Source organism: Nematolebias whitei, chromosome 13, assembly GCF_014905685.2.
Source record: "Nematolebias whitei isolate Nwh7 chromosome 13, NemWhi1, whole genome shotgun sequence".
Taxonomy (NCBI): Eukaryota; Metazoa; Chordata; class Actinopteri; order Cyprinodontiformes; family Rivulidae; genus Nematolebias; species Nematolebias whitei.
Window position 1 is genome coordinate 19,944,157 of NC_056510.1, and position 26,836 is coordinate 19,970,992.

A 26,836-nucleotide genomic window follows, 5' to 3' on the forward strand; every position below is an offset into this window, starting at 1 on the left:
AATTTCTTTCTGTGTCTTACCCTCTTGCTTGAGGGTGTCAATGATGGCCTTCTGGACAGCAGTCAGGTCGGCAGTCTTACCCATGATTGCGGTTTTGAGTAATGAACAAGGCTGGGAGTTTTTAAAAGCCTCAGGAATCTTTTGCAGGTGTTTAGAGTTACGTCGTTGATTCAGATGGTTAGGTTAATAGCTTGTTTAGAGAACCTTTTCATGATATGCTAATTTTTTGGGACAGGCATTTTGGGTTTTCATGAGCTGTATGCCATAATCATCAGTATTAAAACGATTAAAGACCTGAAATATTTCAGTTGGTTTGCAATGAATCTGAAATATATGAAAGTTTCATTTTTATCATTACATTATGGAAAATAATGACCTTTATCACAAAATGCTAATTTTTTGAGAAGGACCTGTATATATATATATATATAATTTGAAAAAAGTAATTTGTCCAAGACTTTCAGTGTTTTTGAAAAGTCTTTTGAAACCATTACAACTATTTAAAACTGACAGTAAGTCATCCAAACAGACAGCAAAATTACAGTTCAAACAGTTTCTGTCGGTGTCATCAAACTTGTTCTGTTCTTTTGGTATGTGAGGACAATTTGAGGCATTTGACCAGCAGGGTGTGCTACAATATGCACCCTATCCTCAGTAGCTCATAAGCTCTTATTTTTATTTATTTCTTTTTTAAACTACAGTCATGCTTTGTGCATATTGTCATAGTGAATGCAACCTGCGGAACAGGATGAGCCACTCTGTTGCTTGCACTTACATTTATTTAAATGTTTTGCTGTGTTTTTCCCATTTTTTTTAGCTAATGAACTGCATGCACTATCAGATAACTGCCGTTATCTGGTCCTGTTGGCAAAAATTCAAAACAAAGTTGAAAAAAATGAAGAAGCTTTACGTTCTCTGGAAAAAGTAAGTTTCTTCCTCCTAAATATTTAGCTTTGGTACATGAAGAAATGTCTATCTACTAGTTTTTCCTGCGGCAGCACTGATCATTTTTATCGTTGCGATGACTTTCAGTAACAACGTTGTGTAACTTGGTCTTCGTAGGCTCGAACTGTGCAAGCCAAGGTGCTGAAGCTCGTGCAGTTGGAGCAGCCTGATGCCGTCCCTGCGCAGAAGCAACTTGCTGCTGAGATCTGTGCCGAGATCGCCAAACACTACACAAGTCAGAAGGGCTATGAGAGAGCAGTCAAATTCTACAAAGAAGCTCTTGTGTATTGTGAGACGGATCGCAAGGTCTGTGCAGCTGAATCAAAACCGTTCTGTGTACTTTCTGCAGCTGTGCGTAACAAGCACTGGTGTTTTTTAATCTTGTAACCCTTTTTTATTGCGTGATTTCAGTTGTTGATGGTTTGATTTAATCAAATTTATTTGCTTAGTGTTATTGTCCAAAGAACTCATGTGACATGAATGTTATCCAGATAAACGTGTTCTTCTTTAGGTGATGCTGGAGTTGGCACAGCTGTACCTTACTCTAGATGAGATTGATGCATGCAAGGACCAGTGCAGCAAAATCTTGAAGAATGATGAGTTTAATGAAGAAGCAACTCTGGTTTGTCTCTGCCCCCACAAACTTTTGAGAAACTTACACACATACACACAAAAACTACTACGTGTTTGTTCTTAGATGATGGCAGAAATACATTTTCGGAAGCAAGACTACGCCATGGCCGTTTCAGATTTTGCAGACCTCCTAAAGCACAAACCAGGTGCAGTACTTGTCTGTTTTTATCCAGAGCTAAACAGAAATGTAAGTTGATGCAATTCTCAAAATAAGTCACACTTGTTTCAGACAACTACCCAACTCTGTCACGTTTTATTGATTTGTCGAGGAGAGCTGGCAAGTTAGAAGAAGTACCCAAATCTCTGTCAGGTGCTGAGAAACATTCTTCCAGGGCTAAGTTTGACCCTGGGTTTAACTACTGCAAAGGGCTTTACCTGTGGTAAGTGTCAGTACAGTCTTTCTAAGATTATGGTCATTTTTGTTCAAGCCTTGCGACTAAATTTGTGCTTTCTTCTCAGGTACACGGGAGAACCTAATGATGCTCTTCGACATTTTAATAAGGCTCGGAAAGACAACGACTGGGGACAAAACGCCGTGTACAACATGATTGAAATCTACCTAAATCCTGACAATGATACAATCGGAGGAGAAGTGTTTGAGAATTTAGATGGTGAAATGGGGTGAGCTGACCTATCGCGACGGGTTCCTCGATTAGCTCACAGGCTTTAGTTTAATGATAACATGTTTCCTCTTTGTCACTCCTCAGCAACTCCACAGAGAAGCAAGAGTCAGAGCAGCTTGCTGTGAGAACAGCAGAGAAGCTGCTCAAGGAGATAAAGCCTCAGACGCCGGGCGGACATGTACAACTCCGCATCCTGGAGAACTACTGCTTGCTTGCTACTAAACAGAAGGCCAATATAGAGAAAGCACTTAATGTTTTCACAGAGATTGCAAACAATGAGGTAAGTAAACTAATGATGCGCATTAAGTCACATTACTCCTTGTGTAAATATATGGCCGCACTAGGAGCTGTGTGTTATTTCAGACTATCTTGTCTGTCAGTTCCATCTGGGTATAAAGTGCCCATTCAGGCTGAATTTATCATTACAATGGTAGTAGTTCAGCTGTATAAATGTGTGGTGCGTTTAAAATCATCCTATTTCATTTAAATTCTCCGGTTCAATTCAGAAAGACCACGTCCCAGCTTTGTTGGCTATGGCCACAGCTTACATGATGCTGAAACAAACTCCCCGAGCCAGGAACCAGCTCAAACGCGTTGCGAAGATGAACTGGAACACTGCTGATGCCGATGAGTTTGAGAAGAGCTGGCTCCTCCTGGCAGACATATACATTCATTCAGGGAAGTATGACATGGCTGGGGACCTTCTGAAAAGATGTCTCAATCACAACAAGGTCAGCCTGAGAAGGTTTTTACTCCTTGAATACAACATCAAGGCAACTTTGTTCACTAACTTGCAAACATCCTTTTTTTTGTGTGCATTTTAAAGTCTGACACTTTAATCTGAATGTGGAACTGCACTTTTTCCCAGTCATGCTGCAAAGCCTATGAATATCAGGGATACATAATGGAAAAAGACCAGGCATTCCGTGATGCAGCTCTCAGCTATGAACTGGCTTGGAAATATGGAAATCAGACTAACCCAACTATTGGTATGACAAGCAAAATCAGATGTTCACTTTTTTTTCTTAAGCTTTAAGAAAGCTATATTTCTAACATCTTAATGTGTGTGTGTTTTATTCAGGATACAAGCTCGCTTTTAACCACTTGAAATCAAAGAGACATGTCCATACCATAGATGTGTGCCACAAGGTGAGACATCTGTATATGAATGTTCAGGTTTACGTCTTTGATGTGGTTTTATGATTGGAATCAGCTTTATGTCTGTCCACAGGTTCTTGCTGCATATCCAAATTATCCCAAAATGAAAAAAGAGATTCTGGACAAAGCTCGTGCTACCTTGAGATCATAATGCCGGACATATGTGCACGTGTGTACGAGAGACAGAGAGTTTTATTGTTTGAATTTTTACAGTCAAATTAAAAATGTATAGTCATACGTTTTATTTCACTGGGAAGAACCTCAAACATACTGCTATATTTTCAGAGCATATAAAAAGCTGGCAGTCCAAAGAGAAATTCCAGACATAAAGCAGCTACATAAATGTTTTTGCAGTGTAAGAGGACCTTATAGAAGGGGGATCTTATGAACAAATGTACTCTTTGTAATTCCACAAAAGGTGTTCATCGTGACGATTGTTGCTCTCTTCAAAAACAAATAAAGAATTCAAAGTTTTTTTTTATTGTCATTCACATCACATGTGGTACATGAGGTGGAACAAAACTATGCACACAGGATCCCAGTTACATCCAACAAAAATACAAATTGCAAAGAAAAACAGTAATACGATCCAAGACATGAACTAAGAAATACACTAAACTAAGAATACATTAAACTACTAATACACTAAGCACTAATAGTACAAAGCAATGTGCCAAACAACAGCAGCACGAACATGAGTCTGTGTGAGCAGATGAGTACGAATAAACAGAGCAACATGAAATAACTCAGCAGCATGAGATCAGCAGCATGAGATCAGCAGCATGGATAGTCAGCAGCACACATCAACAACCAAGTGGCATTACAGTGATAATCCTGACTATGGATTCATGAGACTAACAGCCTCAGGGTAGAAGCTGTTCCTCAGTCTAGTGGTTCTGTCCTTAATGCTCCTCAACCTCCTTCCTGAGGGGAGCAGGTCAAAAAGTGTATGTGCTGGGTGAGTGGGGTCCTTCATGATGCAGGTGGCCCTCTTTGTGCATCTGGAGGTGTAGATGTCTGATGGTGGGGAGATTGACTCCAACAGTCTTCTGTGCAGCCTTCACCACTCTCTGCAAAGCTTTTCTTTCTGCAGCTGTGCAGCCTCCATGACACACATTGATGCTGCACCAACCAAGGTAAGGGTGTAAAAATAAAGTAAAGAAAAATATATATTTAATAAATATAATAATAAAGGTATTTAAAATGAAAAAAGCCCTTTTTTATTATTGTTATTTTACCCATAAGATTCAGTTTTTGTTTGTTAATGATGCCCCCTCCTGACTGAGGATGGACACCCTGTGTCCACGCAGACAGAGCGTTGTAATGGACATAATAAACTGCTGCGGCGTGGAGGCGACGGGGGGACACGGTCCCTGCAGGTGGAGGAGTCACTGCGAGCCGGAGACAGAAAGACACTCCAAATCTGCCTCACCGCGGGTGGACTCCTCTTCTCTCTGTGTCTGTGGGACATTTAAAGGATTAGACGAGAAGCGGTGAGTGTCGGCTTTCTTTCACGTAAAGCTCAAGCCGCCCCCACGGAGTCGAAATCTTGACTTCTTTTGTTTCACGATGATGTGACTTTTCAGTTTTAACAGCACTCGTTCATTAAGTTTCAACCCTGCGTGAAAGATGTGCGTTCCTGCGCACGCAGCAACTTCCCAGTGACCATTTGAACAAATCCATTACTTTACCGACTCCGAGGAGGAGCGCGAGCTTTTATTCCTCTAAACTTCACCTCGTATCCTGTTTATCAACAAGTTCCGTTCAACGCCTGACTTCAACCTTTGGGCTACTTTTTTTTTTTTTTTTTGTCGGTATCATCCTTCAGAAGTTTCTTCAGGTATGGACTAGTCGTCAGTGCGCAGGCGCGTCGGCGTGTCCCCGCCCTCTACCTGAGGAGCGCACCTGGATCCAACAAAACGGAAGTTAAGTTAAGTTTAGTCAGAGTGGGTCTTGGATCATCTACTGTTTGTGGAGCTGAAGCACCAAACGACACGATGTTAAAGCAGGATGATGATGGTCGTTGGATTTTTTGAAAACACCTAAAAGTTCATCCACTCATATGGTACGTGTTTTAATCTGAAGGAATCCATAGCCGAGGTTGTTTGCTGATTTAGTAAAGCACTTAAAGCTAAACACTTATTGAGTGTATCAGGTAATCATTGTGTTTTCTTAAACATTTTCTGAACTTTTCAAACGTTATTAATGGTTGTAAATGTTTGTTGCAGCTGAATCTCAGTCCAAAGGCAGCCTGATCCTCTCCATTAACAAAGAATGACAACTCTTCGCAGAGTTCTCCGAAGAAGACTGCACCCTTATGTACTGGCAATAGTGGCCCTAGTGTTTGTGACATTTGTGTTCTTCATACAATGGGAGGTTGGTACCCAAAGCCAGCCGGAGGACCCTTGGCTGAAGGGGATGTCCGTGAAGCGGGACAACGTGCTGGGTTTGGTGATGGGAGCTGTCAATAACCTGAGGGACTCCATGCCAAAGATGCAGATCAAAGCCCCGGTGAGGCAGCAGGGTCAATCAGGCAGTGGCTCCTGCCTGCCGGGTCACTACACTGCTGCTGAGCTCAGACCGGCTCTGGAGAGGCCGCCTCAGAACCCGCTCGCTCCTGGAGCTGCTGGGAAACCTTTCCACACAAACTCACTGAGCCCCGAAGAGCAGAAGGAGAAGGACAGGGGTGACGAGAAACACTGCTTTAACGTTTACGCAAGTGACCGCATCTCTTTAAGCAGAGACCTGGGAGCAGACACAAGACCACCGGAGTATGTGAAAATCATGCTTTTTTTAAATCTTCATAAATCTGTGCTCACTGAGCCAAAAAAAAAAATCACACTGTTCTAGTTTTTTTTTATTTTTTCTCTTTTCAAACTCTGGAAATTATCCACACGTATTGTAATGTTGATAGGGTAATTTGACAGGGCAGTCTAACTCAAACAAATTTCTCGTACTTGCTACAATGGGTGAAAATGTCAGAGCAACCACAGAGATGATTAAAGTGACTGAGACATTGTTTCAACATGCCTGCTCAATTACTTTGGCCAAATTCAGACAGACGCACAGATTTCTGACATCCGAGTACAGTGAAACCTAATGACTTCCTGTGTATGCTGCACGGGTTAGACCTGGTGTACGTCTATGCACTGGATGATCTGCTAAATCTCCTCCACTCCCAGCATGGCAGGTACTTTAAAAGTTGCCTCATGATGTGTCACAGATGAAATGGACTCCACAAGGGAGAGAGCCTGCAAATGTAATAACCAGACCATGACACCTTGGAAACTATCCAGGATAGTCAGGTATTTATTTTCTGTCCTTCTAATGCAGGTGTATTGAGCAAACCTTCAGGCGATGTCCCCCCTTGCCCACCACCAGTGTGATAATCGTGTTTCACAATGAAGCTTGGAGCACTCTGCTCAGGACAGTATACAGCGTCCTCCACACCTCTCCGGCCATTCTCCTCAAGGAGATCATCCTGGTGGACGATGCCAGCGTTGATGGTAAAAACTCAAGAGGGTCTTTCAAGACCGCTCAGGTCTCACTTTTCAGTCTTGATTATATGCAGCATGGTGGGTGGGCAGCGTTAAAACGAGCCTCGTGTTCCTGTGGCATCAGAAGTGGGTAACAAATAGCCTCAAAAGGCTGCCAATGAGTACTTTCCATAGTGGTATTAGACGAGAGCGAACTTAAGTTGAGTTGACGCTTGCAAATGGGTCAAATGTTGTAAAGGAAACGTAACGCTTAAGAGAACAGCGTTTTGGGGAATACTGTCCATTTGACATTTAAAACTCTGGGATTTGTAAGAAGTATGCCACAAATGGAGTACAATTCTTTTTTGTTTGCCAGGCTCTGGACTTCTAAATGTCTAATGAATATCCTGTGCTTTCAGATGTTTTGAAGGATGAGCTGGATGAGTATTTGAAGAGGCTGAGCATCGTGCGAGTAGTTCGCCAGCGAGAAAGAAAAGGACTCATAACCGCTCGGCTGCTGGGTGCCTCTGTGGCCACCGGTGACACGCTCACCTTTCTCGACGCTCATTGTTAGTCAATACCACTGACATTACTCATGGTCTTAAAAGATTTTACACACCCTTACTTACACACCCACAACTGCACAAAGCAATGTTTACTTTTCTTAAAGGCCAAGATACAAGTTATTAATAAAGTTGTGACGCAGTGTCTGTGTGTGTGTCAACAGGTGAATGCTTTAATGGATGGTTGGAGCCTCTGTTGGCAAGGATAGCTGAAAACTACACTGCTGTAGTGAGTCCTGATATAACCACTATTGATCTCAACACGTTTGAGTTTATGAAACCGTCCCCGTATGGACAGAGCCACAATCGGGGCAACTTTGATTGGGGTCTTTCTTTTGGATGGGAGACTCTACCAGATCATGAGAAACAACGGAGGAGGGATGAAACGTATCCCATTAAGTAAGTATTATAAATCGTCACCTCCTTTTTATCGTTTTAACCCTTAAAATTATGTTTAAGAATTATGTATTTTGTTTTACAGGACTCCCACGTTCGCTGGCGGCCTCTTTTCTATCTCTAAAGACTATTTTTACCACGTCGGAAGCTACGATGAAAAGATGGAAATCTGGGGAGGTGAAAATATTGAAATGTCTTTTAGGGTAAGACAGTAAGCTGTTGTCTTGTGCAGCAGTTCTGATTTATCGCCCTTGGGAGTTTTTCTGGTATGCCGACGTCTTCACGGGTGTGTCTTAACTGCGTGTCATTGTGCGTCTGTGCCTGTCTGTTCCCACCAACCTGCAGGTGTGGCAGTGCGGTGGACAGCTGGAGATCATCCCGTGCTCCATTGTTGGTCACGTGTTCCGCACTAAAAGCCCCCACACCTTTCCTAAAGGTACGCAAGTTATTGCTCGAAACCAAGTACGGCTGGCTGAGGTTTGGATGGACGAGTACAAGGAAATCTTTTATCGTCGTAACCAGCAAGCAGCGCGAATCGCAAAAGACGTAAGCGACACTTCTACATCTAATCTGCTTCTTAAGCTGTATCAGTTTAGCATTTTTAATTCTGAGAAGCAACAAATTGCTCTGAGTCTTGGTCTTTCATTTTATTCATGGCTGTAAATAAGTGTTTTGAAGGCTACTTATTATCTCCCTTTTTAGGCAAGCTCAAGCAAATCCTGCTCTTGTTCCTGAATTGCTCACAAGCGTTATGATTATGAGTTGCTGAACATGCTCTGCAAGTAAAAGCAAGGAGAACAATTTAGTATTGTACTGCTTGGTGTACAGTAATACCTAAAAACATTGATGCATCCTTCAGAATGGGGAGACGTAGATCCGCTGTCAAAGTATGGAACATATCGACTAACAATGAAAAGCTCCAAAGGAAGTCCGCTCTGGTAAATGACAGCCCCTCAGCGTTTGCCAACATGTGGTCTCATAGGGATCAGGGCTGTGCCTAACTGACGAGTCCAGCTCTGTCCCACTGTGCCATCAGTGCACACTTGTGCAAGCACAATTGTCCTCATTAAGGGCTCAGTGTTTAAGAGCATGAGGTGCCTCCAGATCCTTTGAAATGTGCTTTTACACTTCACTTTAAAAGAAACAGCCATCAAATACTTGTTTGTAGCTGATTAATCAAGTGGGAGCACAGGGATACTCGTCATTACATCAGAAAATCTGAGCGATAACAGCAATATACACTGCCTGTTCAAAAAAAGTCGCCACCAAAAAAAAATAAAAAAATAAAAAGTTCACACTAATATTTCCTTGGACTGCCTTTAACTTTGATTACGGCATGCATTCGCTGTGGCATCGTTTCGATAAGCTTCTGCAATGTCACAAGATCTATTTCCATCCAGTGTTGGATTAATTTTTCACCAAGATCTTGATGACTAGGCACTAGGCGTGATGGGTGCATCACTTCACCTGCCTCTCTTCTTACCCTGATGCGCCCATCACTCTGGAACAGGATAAATCTGGACTCATCAGACCTTTGACCTTCTTCCATTGCTCCAGAGTCCAATCTTTTTGCTTCCAAGCCAATTGAAACCTTTTCTTCCAGTTAGCCTCACTGATTAGTGGTTTTCTTAAGGCCACACAGCTGTTAAGACCCAATCCCTTGAGTTCCCTTCGCATTGTGCATTTGGAAATGCACTTACTTTCACTATTAAACATAGCCCTGAGTGCTACTGTTGTTTTTCTTCTATTTGATTTCACCAAACCTTTAAGTGATCGTCGATCACGATCATTCAGGTTTTCCAGCCACATTTCTTCCTCGGAAGCCAATGGGTCCCCACCATCCTTCCAGTTTTTAACAATGCGTTGAACAGTTCTTAACCCAGTTTAAGTAGTTTCTGCAATCTCCTTAAGATGTTTTCTCTGCTCGATGCCAATGATTCGACCCTTCTTAAACAGACAGACATCTTTTCCATGACCACGCCGTGTGTCTTTAAACATGCTTAAGAAATGAGAAGCAACTCATTGCACCAGTTGGGGTTAAATAACTTGTTGCCAGCTGAAAGATAATCGCCCATTCAGTAATTATCCAATAGGAGGCTCGTACCTATTTGTTTAGTTAAATCCAGGTGGTGACTTTTTTTTTTTTTTTTTTGGGCCAGGCAGTGTAGTACACACAGCACTTTTTTTATGCTTTATCTTAAGTGTTTGCTTAATTTTATCTGTGTGTAATTTGCATGAGTTTAAAATGACCCTTTTCTAAAAGACCTTTTACCGTGAATAAGAGTGTTTGTATTAAAAATGCCTAAATGCATCCATTCTGTTTTAAATTTCTTTTTTTTTTTTTGAGTGGAAACAAACATTTTCCAGTTCTTTTAGACAATTGTTTTAACAGATTTAAACCTGGGAATGAAAACAAGAACAAGCTAGTTCTTTTTAACTATTCATATTAAATATTTCCCCCAAATAAAACTGTCTAGGCTTTGCTAAATTAAGTTTGTTTTTTTTCATTGTGTTTCAAAGTAAAGTCAGCACATCAGGATTTGTTCAGTTCTTCCTGATGTTATCATTCTAACAGAGACATTTTGGAGACATCTCCGCCCGCGTGGACCTCAGAGAGCGGCTGCAGTGCAAAAGCTTCTCGTGGTTTTTGAAGAATGTTTACCCAGAAGTCTTCATGCCTGATCTCAACCCGCTCCTCTTTGGCTCGGTGAGCTCACACAACCTACCAAGATCTCTCCGTCCTTTCCAAATCTCCAAGTTCCGTCTAGTTGCTGTAGGTTTCCACTTTGGGACCTCCTGAGGGTGCAAGGCTGTTCCAGTTTAACACCACTGAAAACACTTCAGAGGCTCAAGTTGTTTGAACAGCTTGTGCTGGATGTTGGTTTTTCATTTTGTTTCCTCTCGTGCTCTCCTTTTTTCCCCTTCTCTCTTTCTGTAGGTTAAAAATGTGGGTAAAGCCTCATGTATGGATGCTGGGGAGAACAACGAGGGGGGAAAACCACTGATTATGTACCCATGTCATGGACTTGGAGGAAACCAGGTCAGAAAGAAAATGTTGCTTCAGTCACTTTTGGCAAAACCTTGTAGTTCACACTTCAGCCACATCACCTGTTTTTTTTTTTCTTTTCTAATTCCTTAGTATTTTGAGTACTCCACACATCTAGAGATTAGACACAACATTCAGAAGGAGCTGTGTTTGCATGCCACAGAGGTGGCTGTGAAGCTGGAAGACTGCCAGTACAAAAGCAGGAATACATTAGTGGGAGCAGAACAGAGATGGGAACTGAAGGATGTGAGTTTGCCATTTTTATTTTTTTTTTTCCTTTGAAGCAAACCAATTTGTGATTCCAGATACCTGGATTATGTTTACAGAGAAGTAATATTTTATTCTTTCTGCATTTAGAACCAGTTGCTCTACTTACCAGGATGGAGCATGTGTCTGACTGCTCGTCACGAGCTTCCCTCTTTGGCTCTGTGCAACCCCTCGGACAGATACCAGCACTGGTCCTTCGTCTAAGTGTGCAAAACACTACTTAAAACATGTCTACTTTGTATGCACGAGCATACTCTAGGACACGAGTATTCTATAATTTATGCAGTTTTTTTTTTTTTTAGCTCAGTAACCTCTTTGAATTTTAATTTATTTTTATACTTGGAAGAACTGAACTACTGCTGCTGGAACGTCTGGACTTTAGAAGAAACCATCATGTGCCACTGTTACAAGGAAGTCAACAGTTCTTGCAGCAGTTAAGACGCACGTTAGACAAGTGCCTCTTTTTTACGTTTTACACGTCTTAATAGCTTCACAATCCAAATATGCAATATTTAAAGTCAGCCTATACTTTAGTGAACTCGAGTGGGGCGGACAACAGGCTCAAGCTGGTTATGTGATGCACCAAAGAGACAGAAAGGAAAAGGCAGAAACACACGAGACTGACAAGCATTGACCCATTGAAGTATATTCTTTAAAGTATAAGATTGTTTATTTGGAACTGTCCAGTGCTTTTTGATGGCATGTTTTTTTAACTAGTATTTTATCTTTTTATTTTATAAAATTTTTGTGACCGAGGTATGCAATTGATGAAGGTTGAGAGGTTGCAACAAACCATTACCTATTATTTTCTGCTTTTTAAATATATATTTTTTTTTATCTAAAGAGAAAGGGAATTGCTAATTTTTATATCAGTTTAGACAAGTGTTTGGACTTAATAGGTGTTAAAATAAAATTTTTTGTCTTCTCATCTGTAAGCATACAAACACATTTCACTCTTAAACATCTCTTAGCTGCATCAACATCTTTAGTTATTATTAAAAAAAAAGTATTGTTTTTAGAAAGACATTAAGAAAGTATTCACAAAAAACAAACTTCATCAAATGCCTGAAGCTGTCTTCTTGTGTGCATCTTGTCAAGAGTCCACAAATGTATATTTTGGTGCAAGCACTGGTGATTTTGATGACTGTGAAATAATCTTTGTGACTGGTTAAAGATGATTGAACGTTTGTTTTTGTCAAATGGAAACAGTTTAGTGTTACCGTGCCATGATGAGATGTTATTTTGAGTAAAATAAATTCTGTTGAGTAGTTCCACCTCGTGTTATTGACCCCTGTAGCCTGCAGAGGGCGCAGTGCACATAGAAATGGCACATTTATATAACATGTTTGTTCTGCACCAGCATATTAACTCATAACTGATTGACACCACAAAAAACACTTTTTATAAAATTTATTTGAAAACCATGTTGGCTCTATTTACATTTGGAAACCAAACACATTGGAAACAAAAGTACCATTTTGTGCAAATCGTCTGCATTTCACCAAATAGAAAACCAAATTAAATAAACCAGGCACGTGAAGCATTTACAACTAACTTGAAACAAAAGACAATATTAAGATAATCAGTTTTACTTTAGTAAATCACAATAAATACACATTTCAATATTTTTCATTCATAATAAATACTGGAAAAAGAATCCAAACAGGATGTAGTGTCACTGGAAGGAGCCGCCTGATCACTTTGGCACAAAACGTATCAGTAACCGCTAATGTTGATGCCTTTGAAAGTCGTGTTCACTTCCCAATGCTAGTCAACAAACAAACACAAAAACTTTAGCACTAAACCTTTTGATTATGAAGAAGCTGCAGATATTTGCAAAAAGATGCAAATGTTTGTATTCATGCAGGAGCAATAAGCTTTTTGTAAAAGTACTGTATTTTTTCGGACTTTAAGGTGCACTTAAAATCTTAATTTTGTTAAAAATTGACAGTGAGCCTTATAATCCGGTGCGCCGTGCATATTAATTATGGTTGTGCTTACTGACCACAAACTGATTTTTAAGTGGTTATTGTGCATGAGTTGAATAAAGTTTGACTTATACTGTTTTGTTTCGCTTAATGCGCCTTATAGTCCGAAAAATACGGTATAACACTGCAGTCATTTCAGAGGGGGTTGTCAGTTATATGAAAAAAACATTTTTTTTGCTTTTCTTTTTACATGTTTTTTTTCCTAAGATCTGCTTTTCAGTTATTTTTGATGACGAACAGACGTCTTGGGTTGATTTTACTGCTGATTTGTGGGATCATGTTTGAACATAAGCTTTGATTGTCAACTGTGAGCATTTGTTTCCACCAGACTTATTTAAGAATCTGTAATCGTGTTTAATAAAAGCTGTGGCGCTTTAGATAAAATGTGTACAAGTACAGGACAGCCTGGATACAGCTATTGCACTTCAGAAGGACAAACACATTTGCATCCAATCCACATAAATAAACCTCTTGGTTCTTAAACAGATTTTCTCAAGTAGTCACCGCCCGTCTATCAAGCTTCCTCCACTATCTGAAAATATACCAACCGCTTTATTAAAATCCCTGTTTTGATGAAAACCGTCAAATTCATTTGTAGTGACATGCTAATTATGTGTGTATTTTAAAAGTGAAGGGTTAGAAACGTAAAACCCACTGCATGCCACTGGACCCCTTCACATACTTTCAGTGCAAAGAGCTTTATATTGACATGCCTGTTCATCTTGGATCCCAAAGATATTTTTTTATGCTTTTCAGACTCATAGAAAAGCGTTAAATTATGCCACAAACAAAAAGCAGAAATGTACATTATGAGTACTGCACTTTTTTCAATACATTGATACAAAACAAAGATATATTTTTTCCACAAATGTCACCGAGATTTCTAAAACTGCATGCACGTTTTTTCAAAACATTTCCACTTTTAAGCTACAATAAATAAACTGACAAACTTTTTTTTTTTTGTTGCACATTTGACACATACAGCAGACATAGAAAAGTTCAATCTACAGTACAATATCTGCTTAAAGTTAGAACTTTACTTCAAAAGTTACAGAATACTTTGCACAGCATGAAATAAATACAATGCGTTATTTTTCTTATCTGCTTTGTGTTGTCGTTGAACAGTTCCTCAAAATGGTTTCCACTGCAAACTGTATGGCATTACAGTTACAGATGAAAATGGACTGTTTTGTAAATTGCTTTAAACATTATTGTAGGCCTGTCGCAATAAACAATAAATCAATTAATCGCATGATAAATGAAAATTATCAACCTGATTTTCATTTATCGGCTATCGTTTCTTCATGTCTCTTTCTACTGAAGACACTGGACGACAAAAAAACTCAACTCTGGTGCTCTTCACTGACCCCTCCCCTTCTCTTTTCAATCCATTTTAACTGTCCACAATCGTGTTTTTGGATCGTTAAAAGCAACTAAGCTTATTAAAAGCTTTGTGTAAAAAATGCTATGTTAAAGAGCTCAAACCACACAGAGCATCCGCCATTTTGAGAACCGAAAAACTTGAGAGACAGCCCATGTCACGTCAAGGGGCCTCTTTCTTAAAGCCACACTGCTCGCTCCCTCACTATCCATAGTTTGGTTCAAACAGTCTTATACTGCCATCCGGTGGTCAAAAAAGGTACTACATGCAAAACAAATTAAAAATTTCTTCTTAAATTTGACAATAATTACTAATTATTGTCAAATTTCAAACAATATTATCGTTTATCACAATAATTTCTGTGACAATTACTGGCCCGGCAAAATTTGTTATCGTGACAGGCCTACGTTATTGTGAAAGTGGGGAAAAAAGCAACGATTTTGTTTTCTAGAAACACAACTTGGCCAGACTCAAGTGAAGACATAATCATGAATGAACACTTTATTATAAGGTGCGCCCTTCAGATAGCTGTGACCTCAGGGCAATGGTCTGGTAAAGGAAGGTTCTTTGTATTGTTTGCTAGTAAGGTTAGGTCAGAATGTCCATTAGCACTTGACTCCTTTGGAGGCTGCTCAGCTGTCATACGTGCACTGTGACTGCTGTAGGAACTTTGACTGTTATTAAGGTAGTTCTGAAACTGTGTCTCGTTCTGGTTCTCCGTCTGCTCCGCAAACACCGCCTTGGACAGCACCTTGTTGTTCTGGTCAGGTGTGTAGCTGGTCAACGGGGCAGCAGTAGGGCCACCATTCAGAGTAAAATGGGGACTGGCCGAGTACTGGTCCTCTGTCTGATTAGAGTAGCCTGTGTACTGCTCGGCAGACAGGCTGAATGGTCCTTGCACCACATTACCGTTGGTTGTACTGACTGGATCTTGGAATGCTAAGGCTTCCCTGTAGGATTCACTGGGTTGACTGGTTTGACTGTTCAAGTCTGTACTGGAGTTCCCCAGCTGATAGTACTCAGCCGAGGAAGAGTTCATCAAGTAAGGGTTTCCATTGATGTGATCGTGTCCCACAGAGCCATCACTGTAACACATCACAGAGGACAATGGCACCACTTCGGTGTGAGAAACTGCTGGCGTCGTTAAGTCTTCCTCAAAATTCACACATTTCTCTGCATCGTCATCGTCACCCTCCTCATCCTCAGAGTCACTGTTAGCCAAGCTCTGTGTGCTGGAGTCAGACAGCCCACTGCAAATGCTGCTGCTGTCCTCCTCCTCTTCTTCATTCTCCTCCTCCTCCTCTTCATCTTCTTCCTCATCATCATCTTCATCATCATCTAGCGGTTCCTCCAGCTCATCTGCAGCGGGCAGGTGCATACTGGTCGTCTGAGGGACGGAGTCGGTCAGCGAGTACTCTAACCGGTGCTGCGCCTCTGCAAAAGGGTTTCCGCTTCCCGAGTCGTTAGCGTTGCCACAGTAACCGTTGGTTGAGGATGTCTGCTGCTGCTCACGGCTCTTCTCCAGCTCCAGCTTCATGATGGTGTGTAGGAAGTGGGTCCGGACACGGATGGGATTAAACTCCACTCTTCCAGCTGAATTGCTGCAACCTTCTTTAGTGCAGCCACACGGAAATGACATTCGATCCACCTGAGAGAAGCACAATATTCACCATATGGTGCATCATTAACATGCATATATTCCTTTTTTTTTCCCCCATTTAAATATAATTTTATTCACAATATAGAATCATAGATGTGTGCATTATGGGATGTACCTGACACTTTATCCCTGCGATACTGCAAGCACAGGTCTCTGGGTCACAGAAAACCCTGCAGTCGCAGCCACAGTCCTCCCTGGACATGCGAATGGTTTGAAGCTCGTGCTTCTCCTCCACGTCGATCTTCTTCACCCCCGAGGAGCGCAGCAGCACTCTGCGCTTTTTAGTGGTAAGAGGCTGCAAGAAGAAGTACTCATCAACCTCTGTGTTGTCCGGATCGATGTCATCATCAGAGATGTCCTCTGCTGTGAGCGCGTCGGCCTCCTCAGACTCCACGGTGCCGTTCTTGGTCAGCTGAGAAACAAAATGGGAAAACATTAAGACACGATTGTAAAAAGACGTGGTTCATGCCTGAAGACTGAACCTGGCTCATACTGTGGAAACGTTTAATTGGGAAAAATATCATTTTGATACAAAAATGTAAAAATATCCATTGTTAGATTTTTAAAACATCTATTGAAACTCCAACAACCCAAACAATTGATAGTTATTGGGGACTGCCTACTAAGGCAGCACCAATTATTATCCACCTGACTTGGGGTTTCTTAACTTTATATCTTAGTCTTCTGTCAACGTTAATGTGGCCCAAACTGCAATGTGTACCCCACAAATGTTACATCAAAATGACAGGCTCGGCATCGCAATGTGTGCTATTATTTTCATTGCCGTTTTGAGTTATCATGGCGATGTAATTTGTAAACAAATAAGCCATTGTTCTCATTCAAAATGCCTGACGGAACTCAACAGCTTCCAACAGCTATAACTCAATCATTTTTTGAGATATTGAGCTGAAATTTGCTCTGGTCGTGGGTTTTCATACATTCCTAATGCAAATTAAAATACCAAGATGTCCACTTGAGCTAAAAACGATGAGAACGTTTCCCATCACATACTGAATCCAAATCAAAAATCCAAGATGGCTACTTTAGTTAAAGGAAACAATATGATAGCCATTTTTAGAGCTATTCAGTTGAAATTTGGTATTGTGGTAGCTGAGAGCAAACCTGGAAACAAAGTACTGTCAAATCAAATTTTTTTAATTGGCAGCAGCGTGGCAGTCCCCACCAAAGTTTCTCTAGGAACTTTCAAGTTTTATTTGTTGTCTCATGGATTTTGGAGCTACAGTATGTATTATTGTTTTACAAATATTTCTGAGCTCAAGTTTCTGTGAAATGTGTTGAAATGTAACCTGAACATTAATTAAAAAACAAACAAGCGTGCAAATGAACAATCGATCTTTACTTAAAAACAATGTATGTCCATGTGATTTACTTTCTTTTTTTGTATTATCAACTGTAAAAGTCATGAGGTTAGAAACTCAACATCACAAACATAAATATTATTTTGAACTTCAAAAAATTTTGGACAATAAATAAAATCTGAACTAGACAATATAATATGCCATATATAATATCTCAAATAGACTAAAAATATATCAATCTTATAAGGCTTTACGATATTTTAATGGTCTATTTTTCTGATAGACTGCCTTAAACTTGTTTTTGTATGGTAAAGTTGAACTATTATTTACAAACATAAAAAATGGTGATGTCTTTGTATACTTTTGTTGCCTACATTTTGCAATATTTAATTATTTCTCATTTTTTTACTATGTAGATTTTTAAAAGAACATTCAGGAACACAGATTTCTTTAACTGAAATTTTGTTTTTAAATGTCTTCAAGTAAAATATTTTGTACACTTGGCCCAACAGTTACAGAATAGTAATTTGAAAAATGTAAAACTTAGTTGCAAATACTGTAATTAAAACGAGAAAATGTCACTTGTTAAAATCCAAAGGTTATCTAAATTAGGTTTTCAACCAAATTCGTCAATATAAACTATTTAACAACAGCTGTTTAGTTGCAATTGAGTCTAAAGATAAACCAAATGCAAAGAAAGATGAACAACTGGTGATATTTAAAAAGAAGAAAAAAAAAAATCACATTTTTTCTATGAATCCTGACATTGGGAGGGTTGGATGACAAAAAGGGGAGCTAAGTGACAAAGTATTTATTTTAAACTAATAACTTTTACACCAAAGACTCAATTCTATTTAGTCTTTAAAATGTTGTTAAAGTATTAATTTTTGGAGCTGCTTTTAATGTATTTTTGCTGTTCAAAGACGAGCTCAAAACACATTTTTACCTTGAGTTTGACAGAGTTGAGTTTCTCCTCCTTCAAGTGATCTCTGAGCATATCTCTGTGGATCCTCTCCTGCTCCTGGGCAAACTCCCCTAGGGAGTACTGCCTGACCCAGCTGTGCCTGTTGGACATGCCCAGTGTGCTGCCGCCCTGGCTGGGCACGCTGGTGAAGCCCTGCCGCCGGCAGAAGTAGTACACCGTCACATTCTCAAAATGCACTCTCCTCGCACGCAGACGCTTCTCTCGCTTCAGGATCGAGTCGGCTGCAAGGGAAAATGGGACTGTTGAAAAGAAATAGGTGGTACAGGGCAGACATTTCTAATTTTAAGTCGTGTTTTATGACATTTAGAGAAAAAAAAAAGTTACAGTCTTCAAATCACAGCGTTGCCTACAATAAGGCATTGCTTCTGTCTTGCCAATAATAACAGAACACCTTGCAGCGTGTTTCTTGAACTTAGCACAGATTCTTCAGCCGTTCTGCTTGCCAAGCGATTCCCCTGTGTGTCTTTTTAAGGAGAGCTCAACAAGGGGGAGGTGCAAAGAACAGCAGCATTCCCAGTGTTCATGCCACCGCTCCTACCCCCTCTTTACAATACACACACACACTCACACACATCCCCCAAACAGAAAGGACAAATAGAAACCATCTGGTTCCTGCAATTCTCCACTCAATGTAATAAGGACATAATCTTCAGAAGAGAAGTTGTCGTATTGAGGCAAATAATCAGAGCAGGTTTTCATCACAGTCTAAACGAGATAAAAAATATAAAGTTGCATGAATGTGCACATGCTCACTAACGTACAGGTGTTGCTATTAAACAATTCCCCTCTCCAGCTTTAGCACATCATTATACTGTTCAACGAAAAAATAACGCAGCGCTGTTATTTTTTATTCAAGTTTAACCCCAGCTGTTCATTCACACATTGATCCATAGGAAATATGATAGATTTTAAAACCTGCAAAGAGCACTTCTCTTTTGTGATTGATATTAATAAAATAAATTAAATATTGTTGATAGGGTCTACATTGTCATTCAGTGAGATAAAGAATTACAGTGGAATCTCTCTACCACTGAAACGTTTGTAAAAAAAAAAAACAAAGAGGAGAGAAGATTCTTCTAACCTACTATGTAAATGTGGAGAAAAAATTATTTGCAACCTTTGAAATGAATTAAGCACAACAGAAGGAGTTTAGAAAACAAAGGCATATGATAGTATCATTTAAAATTGTTGTAAACTGAAAAATTGATAAAGATTTTATTGTTGATTGATATATTTTAAGTGAGAGTGATAACGGTTTAAATTCAGCATGACAGCTTCCGTACAAGAGACAGAAAAGAACATACATAAAGCAACACACAATAGAAAAAGAGTAAATCTGTAAATATGTAATATAATGTTGATAATAATTTTATATCTATAATTTAAGATATAGCATCAGTGCAGCGAACAGGTATGTGATTTATGTCCAGGCAAATTTAGGATTTAAGCCAATTTGTGACATTCCATGCGTACAAAATGTAGGTTTGACTGCAGAAGATTTATTTTTTTAAGCCAAATGCAATGCAATTATGGTTACTATTTTTTTCAGCCATTAAGTTTATTTATCAGCAAGATGATGTAAAAACTTATTTGAATTTCTTTCTTCTATTCAAATTTAACAATTAGGTCATGAAGCAAAAGAATATCCCATTCAGAATTTCCAAAAATCTAGATCATTTGTCCTAAAATATGTAAAGTTTATTAGTTTTATTGAGGATTTTCATCTTGTATGTATTTTTCTGTGTGACTGGTGTGCTTTTAAACATGCCTCTAAGGCTGTGTACATTTATTATGCCTTCATCATTAGTGTTTTTAACAGTTCATTTATTTTACCCCACATTTGTAACCAAAACATTAATTGATTCATAATTAAATATCGAAGGCGAAACGTTTCAGCACAAAAAATAAACTGTCCAGATGACCTGACTGAAAAATGTTGGATAATTAAATATATTTTCATTAAGTCAAACTTTTTCTATTCAACAGTAACACAAAACTGCAATCCTCATTTTTGGCAATCCTATTAATTTGATCTCTATATTCTCAAATTTCTTTTTAAACAGAGCTATTAGATCCAAAGCTGGATTGTTTTATGGTACGTTTGTGTTTGGCTGGGCTTCACAGTTGTTAGAGAGCAGTTCATCTGCGGTGCATGTACAGTAGCAGCAGTGTTACACACACAGCTTGACATCAGCTCATTCATCTGGTTGACCTGTGTGTTGTCAATGCTCCTAATGAGGGAGGCTGGCTGTGCACGCTTCCCCTTTGTCCTTGCACCGGCCTCCTTTTCTCTCCAATACACAACCGCAATTTTAAATTCATATCATGCTCCCTTATCAGCAGACGTGCAGATTTGTTATGTTTGACCTGCATCTTGTTATTAATGATGAGGAACAAATTTAGGCTGGCTCTGAGAATTTAAAAACAAAATGTAAAAAGAATTTTGCTTTTGGTGCTTCCGCTTTGTTTTATGTGGAATGATTTGTGCTGAACTGAAACTAATGCATGCATAGGAACCAGACACTCACGGGTGAAAGGGTCTGAGGCAGAGGGGTTAACGCTGTCGCTGCTATCCCCACTCTCGCTGCAGGAGACCTCATCATCAGACTCCCGCACAGAAGAGCACGGGGAGGAGGAGGCTTCCACCTCGTCAAATTTTCTCTTCAGTATTCCGCTCATGGCCTGCCGCATCTGCACCTGAAACCGAGACACAGCAAAAGGGGCCCTACATTATTTAATATCCAGTTTAGGACCTTCATAATCTCCTGTTCACTCAATTAGCCACCAACCTTAACTTCCCCGACCACCACACATGCATGCACACACACACACACACACACACTTGCTGCTGTCCCAGCTTCCAGCGTTCCCTGGGCCATTGATCACACTGGCACAAAGGAGCAAAGAGGGAACAGTAAAGCTGCTAATTACAAACTACATCTGCCACAGAAGAAGTTCATTCCACTGAGTTTGATTGAGAGTTTCAAGAAAACATAGAGACTGGCCCAATATGTCCTGCTCTGCAACCCATCAGGATAAACTTTGGAATAAAGCCAATTATCTACAGTACTAGGTTCTATTGACAGATTTAATCAATAATGTCATTACAATGTAATAAACAAACAAAAAAAAAACACTGGATTGCATTTTAAAACAGAACAATTCATATCAAAACAATGTTATGTCTCAGAAAGATATTCAGTCAATTAGAATATAATTGTAATGAGGTGGTTACTGTATGAGTAGTCCCTCGCCACGTCGCGGTTCAACTTTCGTGGACTCGCTCTATCGCGGTTTGAGAACATCCAGTCCATAATATAAAATATTGGACCAAAAAAAAAAAAATAAATATATATATATATATATATATATATATATAATAATTAATTTATTAATATTACTCGCATGATTGGGACAGTACTGGATAGTATTGTACAATAAAAAGTTAACAAAAAAATAAAATATTTTGGATAGGTGCCGCCATTTTGTAGTTTTCTCTCAGTAAGCCTCCACTTCCCACTCCCTCTCATAATGACCACATTTCCCAGAAGGCAACAGGGCCCCGCTCAGAAGCCCCATTTCCTTCTGCTGAAAATAAACAAAGTGCAGTAAAGTTTTGATCTGATCGGTGCCCAGCGGATGCAGAGAAGCTGCACAGACTTCCAGACCCATTGGTGAATCTTGAGAGTTGGTCCACGAGGACTTCGAAGCGTGGACATGCGCAGAAGGTCCTGAGATGTTTTGTGGCCCATCGGAAGTTTTTTCATCCCAACTTGGACTCAATTCGACCACATACAGTCACACACCGGCCAACAGAAGGTCTGTCCTCCCCCCAAATGCGCATCAACTAGAACTGGACCTCCAGACTCAGCGGTGAACCTGAGAGCTCCAGGGACGTACTTACAAGTAAAATTTATTAGCTACATATAAATATGTTGATAAAATTAGTAGGTAACTTAAGAGTTTAGAGGTCTGATTTTGGGCTTTGTTGATGCAGGTTTGGTCACTCTGCAGAAACAAACTAGGTCCAACCAGAACCGAGAGTCTAGCTTGTGTTGCTTAGCTCAGAGCTAGTACAGTACCAGTATGTACAATTTATTAGCTACATTAACAGTACTGTGTATATGTTGTTAAAATTATGTAGGTTTAAGAGTTTAGAACATTGCAAGAGTGTGGGAAGGGTTTCTAAAGCCTTAAAATATATATAAATACTAAAATAAGCATAGTGTCTCTACTTCGCGGTTTTTCACTTATCCCGTGATAAATGAGGGACTAATGTATAACACATATGCAAAACCATATGTACCGCATTTACTGCCATACTTGTCACACCACCTTATATGTCACTCAGTACCCATATATGTCTAATAAAGTGGGGGAAAAAAATACATAAATAAGTCGCTTCACCGTATACATCACATCTATTATACGTCACCACTGATGTGTCGCGTTTGTTACACGTCACCGCTGACAACCTGGAAATGTGGGCCGGTGTTGTGCCAAAAATCAATTGGCTGCCAAATGGTGGCATGGGAGCGTGCGCAGGAGGACTTTAACAAGATTAATACTTAAAAACTATTATTCGTTTAATTGAAATTATAGTAAAGTTGTGTCTCAGTCTAACATTTGCTTAATAAATTCACTTTGACGGTCAAATCAGCTGCATTTCAAAAGCCGATACGCAGAAGTAGGCGCCTGCACGGGAGGACTCGCTGTGCATTTCTTCGAAATTTAACAAGATAAGCACCTAAAAACAATTATTTGTCTGCTCGACTTTATATTAAAGGTGTGACTCAGTTGAACTTTTACTAAAAAGACTTTAATGGTCAAATCTGCTGCATTTCAAAAGTATTCACCGTCTCGGTGCTCCAGGAGCACGCAGACAGGAAGGAAATCAGGAAGGATGAATGATGTGTATTTCTTTGAAATTTAACAAGATAAGCACCTAAAAACAATTATTTGTCTGCTCGACATTATAGCAAAGGTGTGTCTCAGTTGAACTTTCACTTAATAAATGCACTTCAATTATCAAATTAGCTGCGTTTCACTGGGGCGGTGCAACGAAATGAAGCTGATTTGACGGTTGCTCCAAGCGAGCTGGACGAAGGTGGCTCTCTATGGCAAGCCAATTGTGTCATTAATAGCCCCCTTTACCTATTACATGACACAATGGCAAGCCATACTACTCGAGTGCCATCTAGCGGCTGAAAATGGTAGTGTTCAATATTTTCAGTCAGAATGAATGAAAACGGTCATATCTCAGCTAAAAATTGATTTATAAATATGGGAAAAAAAATCCATAAATATGTTGTTTCGACGTATAAGTCGCAGGGCATGCAGATTATGAAAAAAAAACATGATGGGTGAAAAATACTGTAGTTATCCAAATGAGACAATTTATTACTTCATCTACCAGTAACATCAAGTGACAGCAACCATATGTGGTTCTAGAGGGACAAGGTTCAGCAATATTTTATGCACAGTCTAAAAAACAATATTAATCATTATATTAGATTAGAGCTGCATAATATTGGGAAACGTCCAGTTGCCATTTTACTGTTGACTATTGTAATGATAGTGGTTATAAACCCACATCTTCATCACAACACTCACCATGTGCTTATGCATGTTTACCACGATAATATAAATCAACTATGGGTATTTAATTCAATTCAAATCAAAAATACTTTATTAATCCCAGAGGGAAATTATTTTTTGTTGAACTCGTTATTCTCATTTCATTAAGAGATGTTATAGATGCTGATGGCTGTAGGCAGGAAGGATCTCTTGTAAAGGTCCATCCCAAGGAAGCTCCATCATAAGGAAGATGATTATCTGATTATCAAATGAATTTGTGGAATCCCAATTGTGCTTATGTTGACCTAAAGTCCTTTGTACACACTGACATTACACCCTTACCTCGTTTTCATTTAAATGTTTGTGGTTTTGCTCATCATGTAATAGATTTTATAAGAAACCCCATCACTGTCAAGAGCAATCCAGTTCATTAACTCCCCTGACTGATGATGCAATTAGACAAATAAACAAGAACAGGCTCATCAGTCAAATACACTAAAACTAATTGCTATTACAGTGAATTTGTCTCTTATAATAAATATGACTGCAGCCACCAGACAAAAATCATTTGGCTTTCTTTTTTCATCCTTTCAAAAACATCCTGATATTACTAGTCAGCATCTAATAGACTTTAACACATGATTAGTTTCAATAATGTGGAAAATAAAGCTTTTTAATCTAATAAACTGTATATGCGTGTGTTCTTTGATTTTATAGAATAATTTGGAACATCATGTCACATTAAAAAGAAAAAAAAAACATAACAGTGCTGCAGTGGCACGACAAGGAATGCAATGATTGGCAGCTTCTCCTTCACTGATTTTTCCTCTCAGAACGTGGAATCAGTAGAGACAGCATGCGTCTTCAGCCAGTCCCACGCTGTCTATCTGCCAGAGCAGCTTGTGGGGGAGTTTCATTCACAGACAGCCTCGGCGTTTCATCTGGGCTACGCTATCAAGTCATTACAGATGCAAATGCTGCCTGAGAGAGATGTGCACAAGCCAGAGAGGACTTGCAATGCCAGCAAGAGGGTCATTGTTCCCTGGAGGCTGTGTTTGTTCTGTGCAGTCACGTGGCGCCGCCAGCATTTGGAGAAGTTCCAGAGTCAACACATTTACCTACAACTAAGGAATGTGAAGCATCTTCAATATGAGGAAACGTGATTGAGAGGGAAGTCGGTCAGGATAACCTCACAATAGATTTCTTATCAAAAATAATTCATCATAGTTTGGATAAGAAATGTCCAGAAAAGGAGGAAACTGCCTTTTATGGAAGTCAAGAAACTAAAGCTCTGTGCTGAATGAGCATGATGGGAATAAGATTAACTAAAGAAGGAGTACTTTACATAAGTCTATTTTATGAGATTTAACATTTAGACTAAGAGAAGCTGCTGATCTCACATGAAAAATGGATTTTGTTCACAATCCACTTCATTTGTTGGTGAGCAGAAGTGGAAATTTCCACCAGAGATAACCTGTGCAATTTTTGTCCATTTCCTAGCCAAGGTCCTAATTAGATCCCATTGTTGAAAGCACATCCGTATGCTTAGCCCTTAGCTGATGCTGCACTAGGCTTTGATATCAAAAGTGGTTTCCATGGAGATTCTAATGTACTCTCACAAATAGTGCTTCCCCATATGGCCGAGCTTCCAGTGTTACATACTGTGCATGGGGATCCTAATAAATAAAACTGACGTTGTATGAAATTATGTTCATACATTTGATTCCTCCTCAAATTAAGGCTTCATTTGCATTTTGTTGTGCCCGAATAAAAAGTTAAAACCTTGATGTTGAACGAGCAGAACATATACCACAGTCTTTCATCGAGGGCTAAATAAAAAGCAGAGATTGTTGCTCCTCTCCAACAGCTCTTTCTTTGTCTTCACTGTTGCCTTTCCACTAATCGTGGCTCAGTGCACACACACTGTTGTAAAAGGGAGAAAATCTCAGAGAAAATAATGCAGCAAAAAGCCAGCTTGGAAAGCCCCTCCCTGTGTTAGCCTCTGAGTGAACACAGGAATTGCAGACATCAACTTCTTATCCCTCAAGAACAGTATTCACAGTTCTACAACACACACAATGACAATCTGCTCATTATACACAAAGTTACAACTAGGACTATAAACTGACCATAAATGGTTCAAAAATGTCCATCGCAAGTGATGCCAACATCTATGGCATGTGGAGCGAGTCATGACACATCAATCCTACTGTGACCACACTGCACTTCTGTGTGTGTGTGTGTGTGTGTGTGTGTGTGTGTGTGTGTGTGTGTGTGTGGTAACCCTCCCAGGAACTGACCTGTATCCACTGGCAGAGTGTGACTCCTTTCACCTCTCCTCCTCACAGCCGCACAGCCGCACAGCCACAAATGTGGCTCTTCAAAAACGATGAAACATGATGAATGAAGAGATTCTCTCTTTTTGTTTGTTTGTTTGTTTCAGTCCACTGATTTGCAGCGACCCCTGAGCTCCGCAGCCATGACACAGAAGCGGGCAGGAGAGTGAGGGGAGACAGGAGATGTTCCAGCTCTGCCAGTAACATATGCTTTATTGTTGCGAGACGACAGCCTTTCTCACTTGAACTCCCTCTCTGTCACAGTGTTGCACACTCCTTCTCTTTCTATCTTTGGCCGCACAAAGGCTCATTAGCTGCAACCGGCTGAAAGGCAGGAGCCTGACTGGAGCAGAGCAGAGCAGAGGCAGCCTGTGAGATCACATGGGTGGGATGTCTGAGAGCGCGCGAGAGAGAGTCAGTCGAGCTTCTGCTACTGCTGTCTGCAGATATTTTTACCAACATGAGGAGGGAGGGGAGGAGGGA

The 26,836-nt window shown here is 39.8% G+C and overlaps 3 protein-coding genes across 3 annotated transcripts in view; 2 read left to right on the forward strand and 1 right to left on the reverse strand.

The window, feature by feature from the left end:
• Positions 1 to 3,538, forward strand: part of ttc21b (tetratricopeptide repeat domain 21B) — a 309,444-nt gene extending 305,906 nt beyond the window's left edge. Inside the window, exons 15-25 of the mRNA XM_037686152.1 lie at positions 818 to 924; positions 1,063 to 1,251; positions 1,457 to 1,567; positions 1,643 to 1,724; positions 1,808 to 1,958; positions 2,038 to 2,199; positions 2,286 to 2,481; positions 2,708 to 2,932; positions 3,070 to 3,190; positions 3,283 to 3,350; positions 3,433 to 3,538. Coding sequence (XP_037542080.1) covers positions 818 to 924; positions 1,063 to 1,251; positions 1,457 to 1,567; positions 1,643 to 1,724; positions 1,808 to 1,958; positions 2,038 to 2,199; positions 2,286 to 2,481; positions 2,708 to 2,932; positions 3,070 to 3,190; positions 3,283 to 3,350; positions 3,433 to 3,510 — 1,490 coding nt within the window. The 3' untranslated portion in view covers positions 3,511 to 3,538. The remainder of the gene's footprint in view (positions 1 to 817; positions 925 to 1,062; positions 1,252 to 1,456; positions 1,568 to 1,642; positions 1,725 to 1,807; positions 1,959 to 2,037; positions 2,200 to 2,285; positions 2,482 to 2,707; positions 2,933 to 3,069; positions 3,191 to 3,282; positions 3,351 to 3,432) is intronic.
• Positions 3,539 to 5,270: 1,732 nt separating this feature from the next.
• On the forward strand, positions 5,271 to 11,947 carry galnt3 (UDP-N-acetyl-alpha-D-galactosamine:polypeptide N-acetylgalactosaminyltransferase 3 (GalNAc-T3)). Its single transcript, XM_037686948.1, has 11 exons — positions 5,271 to 5,424; positions 5,588 to 6,130; positions 6,693 to 6,865; positions 7,255 to 7,404; positions 7,563 to 7,797; positions 7,880 to 7,997; positions 8,140 to 8,340; positions 10,370 to 10,501; positions 10,733 to 10,834; positions 10,934 to 11,086; positions 11,198 to 11,947. Exons 2-11 carry the CDS (start codon positions 5,634 to 5,636, stop codon positions 11,309 to 11,311), a joined length of 1,875 nt encoding a protein of 624 aa, XP_037542876.1. The 5' UTR covers positions 5,271 to 5,424; positions 5,588 to 5,633; the 3' UTR covers positions 11,312 to 11,947.
• A 2,909-nt stretch (positions 11,948 to 14,856) lies between these two features.
• The window catches only part of csrnp3 (cysteine-serine-rich nuclear protein 3), a 28,788-nt gene continuing 16,808 nt past the window's right edge, over positions 14,857 to 26,836 (reverse strand). Inside the window, exons 3-6 of the mRNA XM_037686947.1 lie at positions 20,969 to 21,137; positions 18,402 to 18,661; positions 16,252 to 16,548; positions 14,857 to 16,124 (exon numbers count right to left, since the gene is read on the reverse strand). Coding sequence (XP_037542875.1) covers positions 14,997 to 16,124; positions 16,252 to 16,548; positions 18,402 to 18,661; positions 20,969 to 21,131 — 1,848 coding nt within the window. The 5' untranslated portion in view covers positions 21,132 to 21,137 and the 3' untranslated portion in view covers positions 14,857 to 14,996. The remainder of the gene's footprint in view (positions 16,125 to 16,251; positions 16,549 to 18,401; positions 18,662 to 20,968; positions 21,138 to 26,836) is intronic.